The sequence below is a fragment of the Crocodylus siamensis genome, chromosome 3, assembly GCF_052110815.1.
Source record: "Crocodylus siamensis isolate JL-2025a chromosome 3, ASM5211081v1, whole genome shotgun sequence".
Classification (NCBI taxonomy): domain Eukaryota; kingdom Metazoa; phylum Chordata; order Crocodylia; family Crocodylidae; genus Crocodylus; species Crocodylus siamensis.
Genome location: NC_143397.1, coordinates 188814846 through 188832947, shown reverse-complemented (window position 1 = coordinate 188832947; position 18102 = coordinate 188814846). Strand labels below are relative to the sequence as shown.

The 18102-nt window shown below is 42.4% G+C and overlaps 1 protein-coding gene across 1 annotated transcript in view; it reads left to right on the top strand.

Annotated features, from left to right (window-relative positions):
* The window catches only part of TCEA1 (transcription elongation factor A1), a 40145-nt gene that overhangs the window by 7850 nt on the left and 14193 nt on the right, over nucleotides 1–18102 (top strand). Inside the window, exons 2-3 of the mRNA XM_090039967.1 lie at nucleotides 874–936; nucleotides 5556–5661. Coding sequence (XP_089896093.1) covers nucleotides 874–936; nucleotides 5556–5661 — 169 coding nt within the window. The remainder of the gene's footprint in view (nucleotides 1–873; nucleotides 937–5555; nucleotides 5662–18102) is intronic.

The window sequence follows — 18102 nt, the reverse complement described above, 5'->3', positions numbered from 1 at the left end:
TCTGTTCCTGTGAAGCTTATGTTTCATAGGAGCTTATTTAGGGCAATACAGAACTTCTAAATTTTGTGGAAGAGGACCTCTTTCCTAATCCCAGTCAGGAGAAAGACGGGAAAGGTAACAGAATTGGCAGCCTCCTTGTTTTTCCTTTCCCTACTGATGACCCACCTTTTCCTCCTTTTTTCCTTAGCTGCTCTCATTTCTTCAGCCTGTGGGTGACATCAGGTGAAATAATTGACTTGAAATAACTGACCTTTTATTAAGCTTTTTTGATGAAGATGCACCTATATGCAAAACAGTGGTCAAAATATAGCCTTTCTGGGGCGGGAACAATCAATTGGTGCACAGTATATTTCACAAGGATGAAAAGGGAACAATGTTGAATCAAGTGAGTTGTTTGAAAATCTGTTTCCCAAAAACAAAGGTATTAATATGGCTGTAACCACCTCAAAATGGCATTAAGTAGCATGAAGTGAAGTTCTGGGATATTATTTGAGGAATTGGTATATTATTTACTATTTTACTTTAACATCTGGTTTTTTTAATTTATCTTGTTCTTATTGTAAGCCTCCCTGAGCCTTTTTGGAGAGGGTGAGATGCAAGTCAAATAAACGTTTAAGTGGAAAAATTAAGAATGAAGTGATACAGGACAGAACAGCTCTCGTGCCAAAAGTTGTAACTCCACCACAGGGCTAAAGTATGATGCTGGAGTCTAGAAATGAGCATGCTCACTTCAGAAGTATTACACTCATGCCTCTAGCAAAAGGAAGGAGTTGTGTTGTAGGAGCTGAATTTGTTTGCCGCTAAACTTTTTAGAAGTTAATTGTGTAAGAAGAAAACTGTATTTTGAATAATACTTCTATGTATGCTTTGCAGGCTGGAGCTCTGGATTTATTAAAGGAGCTTAAGAATATTCCCATGACTCTTGAGTTGTTACAGGTATGTTTTTTTTTGTTGCTTTTGTTTTAAGTGTGTGGGTGTGTGTGGGGGGGTGTTTAATAACAGAAACAGTGCCTATTAGTTTTGTTATAAGCATGCAGTACAGTAAGGGGTATCTAGACAGCCAACCCAACAGAACAACAGTTATTATAAGGGAGATAATTGTTTTCTGGTTCAATTTGGGCAATCATCTTAGAATTGCTATTTGCCAGGGGTAAGCACATATAGAAGCTTTTAAAAGCAGTCTTAATTTAATAATATGGTGTAGGAAACCTTGTGCATTTATGCAGTCTGAACAAGGGTCACTTTATAGGCTGTACTGTCTTAGAGATGATCTTGTGCCTCAGACATCCACCAAAGGCACAACCCTCCTATGTTCCCTTTTTCTGATTAAAGGAGATTAACATGCTGTGGTCCCCTACCCTGTATGGCATGCTACCTCCCTTTGAGATCTGGAGGTGTAACCAGCGGTACTGTCTTATATAGTTGTACAGGTAGGTGTGAGGAATCCTAACTTCCTTGTTACTCTTCATCTGCATCAAGTAATCACAGTGTAGTTTTGCTCTTTTAGAGTTGTGCCTGCATCTCTATAATTGTGATATCTAATTAAAATTTTAATTAGATCACAAATTAGAAAGGGGGGATGGAAATCTGATGCTTGAATTTCCTAGATCTTGTAAAAAATCCCTTTATATTGTCATTTGCAGAAACAGTATTTTAAAAGTAACAATGCTGTGCTTTGCCCTAATTTTAGTGCTTATAAGCAAGCAAAGTCCATAATTAACGTTGAAGGCTGTTTCAGGTAAAATTCCATTTTTATTTCAGAATTAGTTTGGTAAACCAGCTGTCTCTGAAAAATTAATTTCTGGCAGTTGCAAGTTTAAGGGAAATCTTCTTTGCCAAGACTGGAAAAGATTTGTATACAATAGTTGCCACACATTATTTGTAAGGTTAAAAGGAGATGGACTTAGAAACTTGGCATGTATTTAGTGCTTGTCAGTAGTGGTTCAGCAGTGACTAAGTTTTTGGGGCCCAAATAATTGGATATATAATACCAGGGAGACATAATAAACAGCTATGATTGCTATAGTCTCATGAGGCTCTGTTTCCTTGATGACATCACAGTACATATTGGTCCTCTCAACTAATTGCTACTATGACGCTTTTTAATTAGAGGACTTGAGAGAGACGAACAGAATTTTCCCAAATGGCAATTCAGTGATAAAGGTACACAGATGAAATTAACCAGGAAATGCACCATCAAGGTTCAGTGGTAAAGTTAAGTCTTGCTGTGTTGTACAGGCAATATACTATGGTACACATTTGTTAAAAACGTGTTGCACTTAATAGGAAAGGGGAATTGAAAAGACTACTTGTATTTAGTGTAACTGAATTAACATTGCAAAACATACTTAATTATCTTCCTTTTTATGTAACACACTTTGCATGTGGAAAGAAAGTCTGTTAAAACTTCAACAATTCTTTGCAAAACATTTGATTTCTTTTTTTTTGGTGCTGAAAGGCAGTCATGTAGATAGCTGGTGCATAGAACCGTGAACAAAAGTGAGAGGGAGGAAGGCAAAATTTTGCTCCAGAACAGCAGGATAAACTCTGCGCTTTTGATTGCATAATAGTTTGCTATCTTTGCGAATCAGACAATCAAGGAGTGAGTTGACTATTTGGATTTCAACCTGTGGTTAGAGAGAAATGTTGATTTTAAACCCCAGGTCTGTACTACTGAGGCTAAGCCCTTTTGCCTCTGTACTGCTGAACTTCAAATTGATGTGCCAGAAAATGCCATACTTAAATAGTACCAGTATGCCAAAGAAGTTTTATAATTTTTTTTTTTCTTTAACCTCATGACAAAGTTAATGTAGGATATGATAAATATAAAGCTAAAATAGTTGGCAGGATGGAGTCAAACAAAAGGCTTTATGTCATATGCTCCATGAACCAAGCGTCTCTCTTTAAGAAATGGGGTTATGTGTTGCCATTTAATAGATAGTTTCTCATTTGGTTTCTTGGTTCACGTTCTGAACAAGCATGGTCTTCCTCAGGGTTGTGGTAACCTGTCAAACAAACTTGTTTCTTAATCCTTCTACTAGTTTGTCACATGCCATTTTTGTCCCCTCAAAATTCAGAATATCTTGTTAAGATGGTGGCTGAACAGTTTAATTCATTAAATTATACTTTTAAGTTTTTAGCATTTAAATAACAGAGGAAAAATATAACTTAACTTTTTGCTAGTGCTCTGTGTAAGCTGTACTTATTTACCTAATGTTTTGTTCAATGCGTTTCCCCAAGCTTTTCATTCTTCAAGCATTTTTTGTATATTCCCGCTTGAGGTGGGTGGTCTACATACAACTCAAATAATGACATTCAAATTGACAGCACCCATCAGAGCACTTGCGTATCTCACCCTTTTGCTACTTGACGCATGGTTTCTGAATATTCTGAGGGCGAGGCTGTAAAAGATAAGTGCAGGTTTTCAGTTTACCCCATAGTAGTACGGAAAAATGGCAGGGACTCTGATTTGATAACTGGGGACTAAGAATTGCATTTTAATTCTTACTCCCCATTTTTCCTTCGCATTTGGAAAACACTTGCATCACTTTTGATGACAAACAGCATTCATTCACTGTAGACAGGTAGATTTTTAGAGTTAGTATACAGTGGATGTGTTGTTAAGTTCAAGACCCTTTCTCTTTCCAATTTCTTCCTCCCTTTTCTTGTTCAGGGACCTCTCCCACAAGAGCCTGTTGAGACCTGTTCTCTCCCTCTATCAGCAGGTGCTATAGAGGAGGTACTAAGGAGTTTCAGAGGAAAAGTGTTTTACTCAAGGTACTTAAAATTAAAACACAAATTGGACCTCGGGATATTTTAATTCATTCATTAAGAAAAAATTTAGTTCTTCATATTTTCCCTGGCTTCCCTCATGTTTCCCCTTCCTTTCAACCCAGGACAGATTTTGCAACTTTCTGTTTGAGTGATAATTGTTTGCACATCTCCATAAGACCATTTCACTACAAATATCCATGTTTTTACACAGATGGAGGATCTTTTCCAATGCAGGGTTCTGTTGTCCAGTCTTTCTGCTTTCCCTCAAGTGTTTACAAAATGCCTATCAGATACAGCACACTTACAGGGAAAACAAGATTTTAATCTACTTTTATTTGGTCAAAACTTGATAAGAAAGGATCTATTTACAGTCATGTTCCACCTGTATTTCCTGTTTGACAGGCTAAGTGTCCCACTGAAAAGTTGCAAATGAGAGATTCCATACACAGAAAAAACTTTAGTAATTTTTGCCAGAAAAAGCTGCATAAATGTATGGTCAGCTATAACTCCTTTACAGCAGTTTACAGAGCAGATCTATCTTTTTTCTCATGGTAAAGTTAAAGGCTTCAGCTCTGTGTAGAGCCTTACATACAGCTTAAAATGAGGTGTCTGCAATGCTAATTAGCAAAAATTATAAACTCACGTCAGACAGTTTTGAAAAATGTTCATTTAAAAAAAAGTTATTCCTGGTATGTGCTGTACTTACAGTGCTGTGGAGGACTAACCATTGTTCCTATGATTGTCATCTAAGATGCATCCAACCTGGTCTGGGGGTCTCCTTCAACCATGAGGAGTTCATGTTTCCTGGATTTCTATTTTCTTTTTTTTTTTTTTTAAATGCACATTGGTGTTTTGGAGTTGGGAGCCATCTCCTGGGCTGCCAGTCTTCCCTTTTTTAACTGGAGTCCCCAAGTATTCAGGGAAAAGTAGAATAGCATCTTATTATATTACTAGGACTCCTAAATAACTGGAGTGTATTACAAGAAGCAATAGCAAATTACTTTGATTGGATTCAGTTGCATCCCATCTATGATCCATTCTTATATAAGTCAGCAGAAGCTGTAGATGGCAGTAGCACGCTGAGTTTAAATGTTTGATACTGAGTGGTAGCTTCAAAGCAGCAGACTAATTTTATTTTACATTTACAGAGAAATGTTTGCTGTCATAAGATAAAACATCACAGTATTAATAACATTTATGGAGCTGCACCATTGGTGTTTTTTATGTTGGGTTTTTAAAATGCATCCCAACATACGGGGAATTTTTAAAATGTTGAAATTACTTGGGAACAAATGCTTTCCAGCTGCTTCCTGTAACATAAATTCTACTGTTGTTTCAAAGTACGTTCTTTGAGAGCATAAACTTTAACACACACATTTTAAAATGCTGTATGAAAGTGAGCGAGTTGCATAATTAGTTTAAATTTCCTAATTAAGATATTTCCTAATTAAGATTCAGGTAAGTAGTTCTATGCACTTGTGAAAATCTCCCCCAAGTGACTTAGGAGCTCAAGTCTCATGGTTTAATAGCCCTCCACCCCTAGGCTGCTAAGTGAAAAGTGTATTGAAATTGATTTGTATAAATGTGTAGATTATCCTGTGAGTGTAAAATCTGTAAGGATCTGCAATTTACCTTGTTTTTCATTGGATTCATTAGGACTCAGCTGACTGGGTGTTTGGACAGATTTTACATGGCATTTTTATAAAATACACCACCATTTTATTTCCATTTTAAATTGTCTCCATTTTATGGAGTGTAATGCATAGTTTTCTTTGTTGCAGTCCACAAGAATTGGAATGTCAGTGAATGCAATACGCAAGCAAAGTACAGATGAAGAAGTTACATCTTTAGCAAAGTCTCTCATCAAATCATGGAAGAAGTTATTAGGTATAAATACCTTTTTTGTAATCTTCTTTCTACTTCTTGCCTATTAATTTTCCAGGGATTATAAAATATTGTCTTTTTCCCCCCACATTTAAGACTCACCCTTTCTTTAGCATTGAATTATTTTTTTCTTGCAGCACACATTATATTTTTCCCGTTGCCATTTATCTTTACATTACTGCTTCAGGCCCAAATTCAATGTAGTTTCATTGTGCATAAGACCAGAGCAGGAGGAGATATACCTATGATTTGACTCATTTGTGTTAAACAGTTTTTCTGCCTGCTGCCAGGCCAGAGTTTATTCATTTCAGCATTAAAATGTCCTGACTCTTGCCTGTATTGCTATTTGAAGTCCTTACTGTCTTTGAAGTCTTTATACTCGGACACAGAGCTAGGGTAAAAGGCTTTTTACGCTCTGGTCATGGGGTACTGGGAAAGAAAATAGAAAATCAAACACCTAACTTTTTGTTAAGTTATTTAATAGCATGTGTCTCGCCTTGTAGGAAGAACATTAAAATCTAAATAATTTTACATGGGCTTGCCTCTAGTAGAATTAAAGACATTTATTTTGGAGCATTTTCTTTATCAGGTAACTTTTGCACAGTAGGATTACATTGAATTCTATGTGGTTGTAAACATGAAGCTCATGAATAATTAATATTTGGGACATTACTGTTTACTCGTATAACTTCTGTGCCTCTTGCTTCATTTCCTGTTCAAACAAAATCAAGGTTAGGAGTTTTCTCTCTGTAGCTTAAACTCTTAAAATACTGTAACCTCTACTTTCTGTTCTACAGAAATTACAAGAACTGCTGAATTGATAGAAGCCTATTCAGTCTAGAAAAGTATACTAAATATCAGCAATCATCCAGGTCAGCTAGCTATTCATTTCAGGGGAGTTCTAATTTTATTCTCTTCTAAAATGTTGTAGAAAATGTTGTGTTTGGTATGTATTTTGTATGTGTTGCGCACAATTTGTGGCAATATTCTATAGTAGCAAGTTGCCTGTCAAGCATGCCGGGGGGAGTGGGGTGGGAGGGATGGAGCCTCGTGTCCACCCCCACACCTGGGCCCATTTCCTCCCCCCCCTCCACTTGGGGTTAAGACCTGCTCCCCTCTTCCCCCTCTGCATCAGGCCTGGGCCCACTCCTCCCTCTCCCCTGGCCGCATTGGGTCTGGGCCCCCTCCCCTCCTGCCACCACTTGGGGTCTGGGCCCACTCCACCTGCCATCGCCGCTACTTCAAGGGTGCACGGCTAGTAGGGTGCAAGGCCATCCACCCCCTTGCTCTGTCCTATCATAGCGGTGCTCCACCGCTGCCTCCTGTCCGGAACTCTCTTGGAGTCCTCTGATTGGCTGTTTCAGACAACCAGTCAGAGTGTGACTAAAGCGTTACTGACAGACAGACTAAGGCTTTTATAATATTAGAATTTCTTTTTATACATGTGCATTTGCTTAGCTAAACCATAAAAGAAGGTACAATGCTTGGTTAGAAGCCAGCATGCAGCAGCGCACAGTGAAACACCTCTTACAGTAGTCAAATGATTTGTTTTGTTATTTTGAAGGAATGTACTTTTGCTGATCATTTGAGCTGATACCAATGGTAAAAAAAAAAAGAAAAAAAGAAGAGATGAAAACGAAATGTCTGTGTATGTGTGAACATCTCTATTTTAATATAGAACATCGATGAAGGCAGGCAGCCTTTATTTTAGTAGATATAAATGATAGAACAAAGAGACACTTACTGGAGGAAGAAAAATCTCTAAGAATACAGGAGGCATAGTGCTTTAAGAAATAACTTCCCCTCCTCTCAACCTCCCCATTACAAACTGGCTGTTTATTAAACTGCAGCTTATGTATTGAAATAAACATCTGAATGACTTAGCTACACATATGTGTGTGTTGTGGTCAGATAATATATGCCACATAAAAAAAAAAAAAAAAGGCAGGAAGAGAGTTCATTAATATGCCCTATGCTCCCTACATTTTGAATGTGTACGTTTGCAACTTGAATTGACACTGTGACATGGAGCAAGGTATTCTTTTGGCACAAAATGTTAATGTTGGAAAATCAGTCTACAGCAGCAGTTCCCAAACTCTGGCTGATTGCATACCACCAATTTAAAATGATGCTGCCTTCAGTACCACCAGCAAATGTTTATCATATAAAATAATTATAATAAATCTGTTAATGCATACCACTGACAGGTTGTCTGCAAGCCACTGGTTGTACCCATACCACAGATTGGGATCCACTGATCTATAGTTTTACTTTCTAATTTCATGCAGGCAAATTATTTGGCAAAACATTATTGAATATTGGGAGTGAAATATGAAATCCATTTTGTTTCTTGTTAAAAATGGAAATGCCCTGCTGTCCTGAAGCAAACAAATTAAATACATCTGTGGAAAAATGATGAGCTTATTACAACAAAATTAATTTACTGCTGACTCTATACAAGTGAATAACACACTTGAATCCACAAGCTCTTTTTTCCCCCATTCAAGGCAGGTGGAGGGGTTAGTCTTGGATTCAACTACAAGATGAAGTGTGGAGCAGGATGCTGCTGTGGCTCTAATCCAAGCTCAGGGTCAGAGTTGGAGCTACAGCAGCCCATGCCCCCAACCCAGCTTACCCTCAGGTATGTCTCCCATCAAATTCTGGCAGGGGACATGGAGTGTAGGGTAGCTGTGGCCCAGTCCAGCCATGTGACAGTGGTGACATTGACAGGAGCTTTGGTATTTCAGAGCTTTAGCCAGTGTGATCCCTACTGTGTAGCTGGGCTGGGGCTACCCTGTGCCCTGTACCCCTGGCTGGAATGGGGTTGGAACTGTGCTTGATGGTAAGAGGCTGTAGGGGGCAGAAGCTGCATTGGGCAGGTGGGGCTGCAGAGGCAGTGGTCTGCAGGCACTGCAGGGAGGGGCAGGCAGCTGCGGAGGTGGCAAGGGGCAGGGTTCAGGCTGCTTCAACCCCCTCCCACACACACACCCTTCCTCCCTGTTATGCTGCTTTCTTTGCATCAGTAGTACTGGGGACAAATTTAAGACAACCTTCCAAAAGTTAGCTTCTCTACATGGAAAATTATAACACGCATCCATTTTCCTTGTATAGAATCTAGTTATTAGAGGGTCATCTTAAATTCAGGGTTGTCTTGGATTCAGGCAAATATAGTAACTACAGAATAATAATAATAGTTTTTGATTTAAGGTATCCTAGCTTTCTTTTCAGCATGATGTTCTTTATTCTTAAAACTTTCATTAGAACCAAACTTCTTGAAGAGTGATACAGTTTATAGGAATCCTGAAGACTTCTTACCTCCCCACCAAATGCAAATACATCATTAAAAAACTCTGAAGGAATTGCCATTTGTTTTCACTGGATTTACCCCAGTATCGTGAAGCTGGAGACGCCTTGAAAAATAGTGAGCAGAAAAGTTTGGAAATGACTCCTACAAAATTGGATACACACATAACTTTTATGTGTGTATGCAATTTTGTAGGAGTCATTTCCAAACTTTTCTTCTTAGCTTTTACATTATATTTGAGGAATGATTGCTAGTAAATAGGTATATCTCCCGTGTTAGTGAGACTGGAAAAAAATGTGAAAGGTCCTAGGTATATAGACTACAGTCTCTCTTTTTGTAATTGATTTTTGAATGCCATGCAGCATAACTTTTTGTTCCTCAGCTTTTGTTTTAATAGTACTTTTGTTTCACAAGTTTGAGATCACTAAGTTAGGTGGTTTAGAGGACACACTCATCGGGGTTTCTCCAAGTTTCTAAGGGCACAAGAAGTCTCACAAGGCAGTCATGAACTGAAAAAATATACAAAAATATTGGGTATTGAATTAGAAGAAATGAGATGGTTTTAAAAAAAAAGGATAATTGCCCTCTGTCTCCATAGTAAATATTCAGATGTAACTTGAAATGTCTGCTTTTGTAGTTGAGAGAGCAATTATCTTTTCTGAAGCTGTATCAGGACCATGTTTCTAAGTGATTCAAGACCCACTAAAAGTGAGCGGCATAGTTTGGTTTAAAGCTTGGGGAGGCATCTTGAAGATTATATCAAATAGAATTAGCTTCCAAAACAAGGCATGTTCCTTTAGATTCACCTTGGTTTGGCTTAGCCTACCTCTTCCATAGAAGGTGTTTGATTTATTTTTATTTATTTACTTACTTATTTTTTCCCTTTAGAATATATTGGGACCTATAAACAATTTTTTATTTTAGTAGGAATGGACTTGTTTGTACAATATGATTGAGTTCAGTAAAAAATATGGTGGCACAAAAGAAAAGTGAACAGATGTTACAGCCTTTTGCACCATAAATGCCTGAATTTGTAAACGTGATCATACTAAGTAATAGTTTGTGCCACCCTTTTTGTGGCTGACATCAGTTAGATTATTATGTTTGCTCTCCAGCCACCTCTAGCAGGAGCTTCAGTGGCTTGATCCTGCATTTAGGAAATTTTAAAATGAATTCCATTGGAGTTCCCTCGAGAGTGCAGTGGGAAGAGGAATCTGACAAAGAACTTTGTTTTGTTTCATCATTAGTTTTCTGATTTGCACAGAAACTCAAACTTTAACAGCAGTCTGAAATATGGTGTTCTGTTTCAATTATGCTGTTTGTAGTATGTGTAAAAGGGTATGGATCAAAGATGACAGCAAAGACAGCAAATTATTAATCATACTGAGGCTTACCCTGAACTTCGATGAAACCAAGTTGTTCACGATGGCAGTGTTTGTACTTGGGGAAAGAAAAGACTTTTTTTTTTCTTTATATTGTACTTGGCAGGTCATGTATGCTGTGCATGTTGAACTTCTTTTGAACGTTTAAGAAAGAAAAGGCATATCTATGGATTCTGAATCTCTTATTTTTAGGACATATCCAGCACCTGTATCTTGATGAGAACTACACCAGGGGTAGTTGAAATGTCTGTTCACCCCACTTCCTTGTAGGCAGTAAATAGCTAGGTCACTAGCTTTCAACCAGGGTGCCATTGCACCTCTGGGTGCCATGAGACTCATTTTGAGTGTGCCGTGGCACTGATGGTGCTTGTGCCACCTCAGCCAGATGAAATTGCCCATTACCTCTGTTTGCAGCGGGCGTGTGCGTAGCCAGATCAGGAAGTGTCTGCTCGATGAACAGGTAGATCTGGCTCTGGTGAATGTTTTCCTAGTCTTGCCCCATACCTGCCTTTTGGAAACCAGAAGCACATGGGATGGTTCCACATGGCAGTGGCCCAGAGAGATAGCCAGTTGAGAACCACTGTTCTATGGTTTTATCTCCAGGCTACTGCACTGCCGCTGCTGAGGCCATGTGGAACTGTGCTGCAATCCCTGTTTCCAAGAGGTGGGTGCAGGGCTAGGCTGGAAGAACATCTACCAGAGTCTGATTCGGCTTCAGTGTTGTGAGCAGTTAATAAGTGGGATTTCAGGGGCATTGGTACTTTCAGCTAATCATTAAATATCACCGATCTTGCTCTTGGTGTACTGTGCTATTGATGTGATCTCAGTTCTAAGAAAGGTATGATAACCAGGGATCCTGGTTTTCCCTGATTTAAAAAAAAAAAAAAGTTGCAAATTCTCTGAGAACCCCCCCCAATCCATCATTAAAAGGCCCCCCCCACAGCTCCCCCTGGCCCTGCTAGTGCACCTCATTCATCTGCTCCCTCCCCCCGGCCCTACCGGTGCCCCTCACTCCCCCAGCCATGCTGGAGGGAGCCCCCAGGTGCCAGTCCTTGCAGGTTCAGGGACCGAGGTCCTCAGCCCCCTGCTGCTGACAGAAGGCAGTGGCTGCTGCAGGAGAAGGAGCATGGAGCCAGCTCCCCTACCCTTGCTGCCTACCTGCTGCAGGCTTGGGCAGGAGTGGGGCCGGCTCCCGGCTGCAGCGCACAGTCCCGGGGGCAGAGGAAACCCGTACCCCCCAGATCTGTGTGGGGGATGGGTGCATGCTGCAGGCTCCTGCTCCCCACCCTGCTGCCCTCCCCTGGGGCCTCTACAGCACAGCGTGTGTGACTGGGTGCAGCATGACAGGGTACAGCGGGGCTGCGCAGGAAAGCTGCTGTGAGAGCAGCAGCACAGGGTTGCACCCCTCAAAGCAGCCCAGTGCACAGGAGGCATATCACTAGGGCAGTGCAGAACTCACAGCAGCAAGCAGCTTCTCTGCCTGGCCCCACTGTGCCCTGCCACACTAGGTTGCGCCTGCTGGGCTGCAGAGGCCCCAGGGGAGGGCAGCACGGCGGGAGCCCCCACGCATAGCCCATGACTGCCCTGCACACAGATCTGGGGGCCCCAAGCCCCCCAGCTGGGCAGCAGTTCCAGCCCTGCCCAGCTCCCTCCCTCCCTACAAGGGCCTCAATCCCCCTCTTTCCCCCTCCACTCCCACTTACCTGTGGTAGCTGCTCTTGGGCTGCCTGAGGCCATGTGCATGTAGATCAGGGGTGTGCAGTTACTTCAGGCGGAGGGCTGCTTACCTAGTTTTGGCAGGCTGTTGAGGGCTGCATGAGTAGCCCCACCCCTTGACAGGTGCCCCACCCCCTTGTCACCATCTGGGGACTGATGTCCCAGGGCCAGCACCGGTGGGGCAAAGCGGAGCACAGGGTGGCAGGGGTCTGTGGAGCTGAGCTGGGCTGCACCAGCAGGGAGAGGGAGGAGCTGGCCTGGCTTCGTAGAGCCCCTGCCAGCTTGGACTCTGCGCTCCTGCCACCCTGCTCTGGGCCCACCTGGCCCCTGGGACACTGGTGCACACCATGTGCTCCTGCACCTGCTCACTCCCAGTGCCCCCTACCTCTGTGGTACAGGTGGGGGGTAGCACACAGCCCCTGCCCACTGGCAGGGAAGAATCTGGTGCTGAGCACAGGGAAAAGCTGCCCCTCACCTGTGAGGGGCCACTTTTCCTATGCTCAGCACCAGCTTGTAACCCGCCCCGTTGCCAGCCTGGGCCCCGCTAGGTCTGGGCTTACCTGTCAGTGGCAGCAGCTGTGGGCCCCCTGCTTGCCACACTGGGCAATGTTGGCTGCTGCTGCCTGCCTGGAGCTCGCGTGCTGGGCAGCCCACAGGCAGTGGTGGCAAACACTACCTGGTGCTGCAAGCAGGGGGGCTGCAGTTACTGTTGCCATGCGCAGCCCCGATGGGCGAGCCCAGAGCTGGCATGGGGCCCAGGCTTGCCAGTGGGCCCGGCTTACAAGGCGGTGCTGAACATGCAGTGGGGGAAGCGGCCCCTCCCCTGCCCTTGGCCAGCACGCTGCACTGGGGCTGCCTGTGCTTGCTCCGGGGAGCCCCATGCGATCTGCAAGCGGCTGCAGCAGGGAGCACTGCCCATGGGGCGGGCGAGGGGCCACTTTCCTCCGTGCCGGGAAGGAGCCCAGGGTAAAGCTGAGTGTGGATGGGGAAAAGCAGCCCCTTGCCCACCCCGTGGCTGGTGCTCCCTGCTGCAGCCATTTGCAACCCGTGCAGGGCTGTCTGGAGCAGGCACAGGCAGCCCCAGGCAGGCTGCGAGTGGCTGCAGTGTGGGGCGCCAGGCATGGGGTGGGCGAGGGCCTCCTCCCCCCTCCCCCATTCAGCTTTTCATCAGGCTCCTTCCCTGCCTGGGGTGCCCCCCACTCTTTCCCCCTTTCCAGTATGGGACAGCCATGTGCTCTCAGGCCAGACTCCCCTGGGGCTCCCAGCTGGGGAGATGGGGTTTGGCGGTCCCTGATGTTGTGGGAGCCCGCTGGGCTTCCCCTGGATCCTACTGCCCTTGTTCCTGTCATTTTTGACAGGAACCAAGGACAGATAAATATTAATTTTCTAAATTTTTTAGGGGCCCTGCAGGCCGGCCCATGAACCATATTTTTCCCACCCCTGATGTAGATGCACGTGGTGCCCCCTGTCACACAGCCTTCCTCCTGCTACTTCCCAGGTGATTGCAAAACTGGAAAATTCACAGGTTTTTCTGGTAAAACAAGAAATCTGCATTTGCCTCCAGCAAAAGGTAAAATCCACTCTTTACTCCATTTTTACATGGGAAATGGAAAACCCAGATCGTTGCTGATTAGGGAGGTCTGCCTGCACCATCCCAGCGTTTTCCTCGAATGGCTGACCAAGGGGCAGGAGTGTTGCCAGCCCCCTGCTAGCATCCTGAGGCAAGGAGGGGTGTGCAGTGCATGCATCTGTTGATGATATGGAGCTTTTCAATCTCCCTTTCCCTGTTTCTTTATACTGTCCACAGCAAACTGACAGGCAAGCAAGTCAGCAGGGGGCTGATAACTGTTTTGCTGTTAAAGTGGTAAACAATAGCCTATCATTAGTTCAAACTCTGACTTTGGGCGGAGAGCTTGGACTTTGTTAGCGAGCTCTCATTCTGCTTGCGGGGGGTCAAGGAAGGATTTGGCAAGGGACAGAACAGGAGATGGGGTGAGAGTCAACAGGATGACTGATATGTGCCAGCTGCTCGTGCACGTGTCCGCAAGGATGCCATTTCAGGCAGAGGCAGTGAACTTGCATATATGTTGCAACTGGACTTCAGCCACCTGCTGCTGCAAAACAATTAGAGGTAAAAGCACCTACATTGAACACCTTCAAGAGTAAATTGGATGCTTATCTTGCTGGGATCCTATGACCCCAGCTGACTTCCTGCCCTTCAGGTGGGGGGCTGGACTCGATGATCTTCTGAGGTCCCCTTCCAGCCCTAATGTCTATGAAATATGAAATTAAACAGCTTAGCAGCTGACCTGTTGATTAGGTCCAAAAAGCCCTAAGCAGCCACTGTTCTGTCTGCCTGTCCCAGTGAAGTTGGAGACATGTACATACAGGCATCTCTCATCATTAGCTAGCATACCATATGCCTAGGGTCTGTGGGACTGGGATCTGTGCTGTGGGAGATGAGGGAGGGGGAGATTCTGCTACAGCTCCGGGAAGGGAGCCCTGCTGTGGAGCTGAGAGCCCCACCCAGCTCAGAAAGCATGCCGGGATGCTGGGGGAGTCTGGTTTATCTTAAACCAGCAACGGATCCGGGACAGACATAGCATAAAACGATTTGAGCCCAGTCAGTTATGTCTGATGCTACATTCAACCAGGTTTATCACAAACCGGTTTCAGCCATTTTCAAACTGTTTATGTGTACTGGCCATCTGTTCTGCTACAGGTTTTAACCAATTTCTGACCACTTAAACCGGTATATGTGTAATGTTTGTCCCTAGCCACAAACTTCAGAACTGGGGGCCATAAAAAACATCTTTCAGCTATTCAACGAGTCTTCAAAATTGCAGGGGCAGCTTCATTGGTGTATTATACCACTTATCATTTAAGTCAGTCTATAGAGGATCATCATCTGCAAATACCAGGTTTAGGTTTCGGGACAGTGCTTTTTTTTAACCAGGTTTAAAGGATTGTTGAGTCCGGTGGTGTATAACTAGAATTCTTCAATAAACACTTCTAGGCTCTTTAAGTACTGGGTTAGAGGTGTATGTTTTTGGATAATAAGAGATACTGCCATATGTTTTTACCCAGGATGTTTTAATGTTAAATACACAGTTCTCTTAAATGAACCCAATACAAAAGCTTAGTAGCTTATGAACTAGCAATTAGCTGCCTAAAAGCGAATACTTTATCACACTTAAATTGTAAATAGAAAGTCATAATACTAGCCACGTTGCACTTTAAGTGTTATGCAGAGGTATTCCACGCACAAGAGTCTTATTGTACTTTGTTTTGAACCAGATAAACTCATGTTTAGGGTGCTTATCAGCTTTTCTCTATCAACTGGTTACCACTGCCCTCGTCCCCCTGAAAAACCCCATAACATTGTGGTAATAAATTCTAGTTCCTCAACTCCTTACTATTGAGAATGTTACTTACTGGTATCTCCATCTGCGATAAATATTAACTAGTATAAAGACTAACGATACAAAATAGTTTCCCAAAAGTGTTTTAATCCCCATTAATATTTCATCTTGGCGGGCAGAACCTGTTTGAATGGCTCAAGTTGCTTGTTTTTTCCAGTACTTTTGACAGTACTCTTTTACACTATCCTTATACTTACTTTAAATTCAAAAAGCTGTAAGTAGAAAGAAAATCTTTTCATAATGTGGCCTAGATTCCCAAAGAAGTACTAAAACTGTTTATAGGAAGAGAGTACCTCTGCATTGAAAGTGTAGAGGATGTATTGGGTATGACGCAAAAGGCTTCCCTCTGTGTTGTGTCGAAGCATCTCTTACGGTTTGCCATTTATAAGGCATCCTTGTTGTAAGCTCTACCAAGCTGAGTCTCCTTCTTTATTTCCCATCACTAAGAACTATGTTCTCTGGGAAGTTTCCCAGCCCTTATGGTCAGAAGTCGCAGGGTTGTCAGTATGGCATCTTTTTCTCTGTGAATATGAGCTGCTGATAAATGGAATAACTTGTCTTATCTTTTCAGATCATTGCTTGTTAGTACTTGGAAAATAAAGTGTTAGGTGAAATAATAAAACATGGATTGAAGTATTAAATTTGCAACCACTCTAATTTTCTTGTTAGATTTTGTCTGTCCCCCTCTCCGTGCACCTTGTTTCAACAGCTTGTTCAAAAAATGTTCCCAGCTTGGTGGTAAATAGAAAAAAAGTAGTATTATACTTAAATTGTTAATATGATATTCACAACACAAAGCTGTTAGTGCTTCTTGGGGAATTTGTCATGGTTTCTAAACGACTATTTTTAGTTGTCAACAAACAAGTGCCTTGAGATTTTTTTTTTTTCTTTTTACGTGGTTGTAATTGGAAAAGCCTATAATGAAGCTACTGATCAAGACCAGACACACTATTAGATATTAATGCATTCTGAATTTGATATCGAATAAATGAATAATGGTATATCAGTGCTGATCCTTTCCTTGGTTAAAATTAGAAAGGACTTCCCATTTAAAAGCAAGTTCCAGGGCTTTTAAGAATTGAACGATTCTGAAATAGTTAGTGGCTTGTTACACTAATAATTTTATTCCGTTGCATTTCAGTAAATACCTTATTGCTTGATAGGTGAAGTACACCTAGTTTCCATCCTGATTTTTGGATGAGATGATATGCATAAATAGGTTTGTCAGAGATGCATGCTTAATCTTGTTTTTATGACACTTCATAATTTAAAAAGTAAACAATTTTGTTTTTGAAGAATATATTCAATGGCTTAAGTACTAAGAGAAGTTTGCAGCCCTTCTAGGTGCTTTCATTCTAATTTCTAAAGGTGACCTAAATATTTGGTTTGCAAAAATATTCCTAGCGGCTTTAACAGTAATAACATTTAAAAGAATACAGGTGTTGCCCCTCTTTAAAACTGTCTTACAATGGTCTGAAATATTTCATTTGTTGAGTGGCTTGTCTGTATTTCCTGACTTGATATTTATTTATTTTTTTTGCCTTGTCTCATAGTAAATATAATTGGCTTCATAGAAATGTCTTCCTCTTGGAGGCAGGGTGGGGGAAGGGGAAGCTGAAAGTAAAATTTACTCTCTTAGTTTTTGCTCTAGTTGTTATCAATTCTGTTTTCTTCTGTATTGGAACCTATTGAGGTGTGGAGAAGTTGAAACTAAAATGTTAGTTTATTCTTGGGATTTTTAAACCTTTATTCTCAGGGTTAGGCTGCTCCTAAAATGTAACCCTTCTTCTTCAAAACCTCTGAAATTTGTTTACTCCACAGAGATCATTAAACAAGGAATTTTCCCAGATTTTCCTGCTTTGGTATTACTGTCTCAGTCAGTGGAATAACCAGGGTTCACACGAGCCAGAAATTTTAGTGTCGTATTTCATGTAAAGAGGAAGTGCTTCCTACATAATTCACCTACGTTTTCAAATTCCTCACTTGCTATTTAGATTTTTCATGCTGTCTAAATTACCATATTTACTTGATTCTGAAACGAGGATTTGGGGGGGCCCTCTTAGAATCAAGTATGAGGGCGGTGGGGGGAGCAGATGGCTACTGTGACTTGGCCTCCAGTCCCTACCCAGGGTTGCGGTCATAGCCACAGCTGCTCCCTGCACCCCCTTGATGCCTCTGGACCCTGCCTCCTTCCACCTGCCACACAGCATTTGCTTTCCCACTTGCCCCTCTCCCCCTCCCCCCTGAACTTCCTTTTCTACATGTGGCTGCTCTGTAGGCTGGGCATGGGCCATGCTCAGTGCCTCAGGCTATAATGGGGACAGAACCTGCTGGTGTGAGGAGCAGAAGCTGCAGAATACATACAAGCTGCTTAACACTCATAACACCGTTTGCCCCCTTGCACCAGTGAGGGGTGACCCTCCCCAAAGTTAGGAAAATGGTAACTAATTCATACATTTTTTTCCATGTATATAATCTTACTGGGGGGGGTGGGCAGAGTGTCATTTTAAATTCAGGATGGTCTTAAATTCAGCTAAATACAAGTTTTTGCTAGGTCCACATTCATAGATTTCTCCAATAGAACAGGTGGTTTTTTTTCCTTCCAACAGTTCTGGTTTGG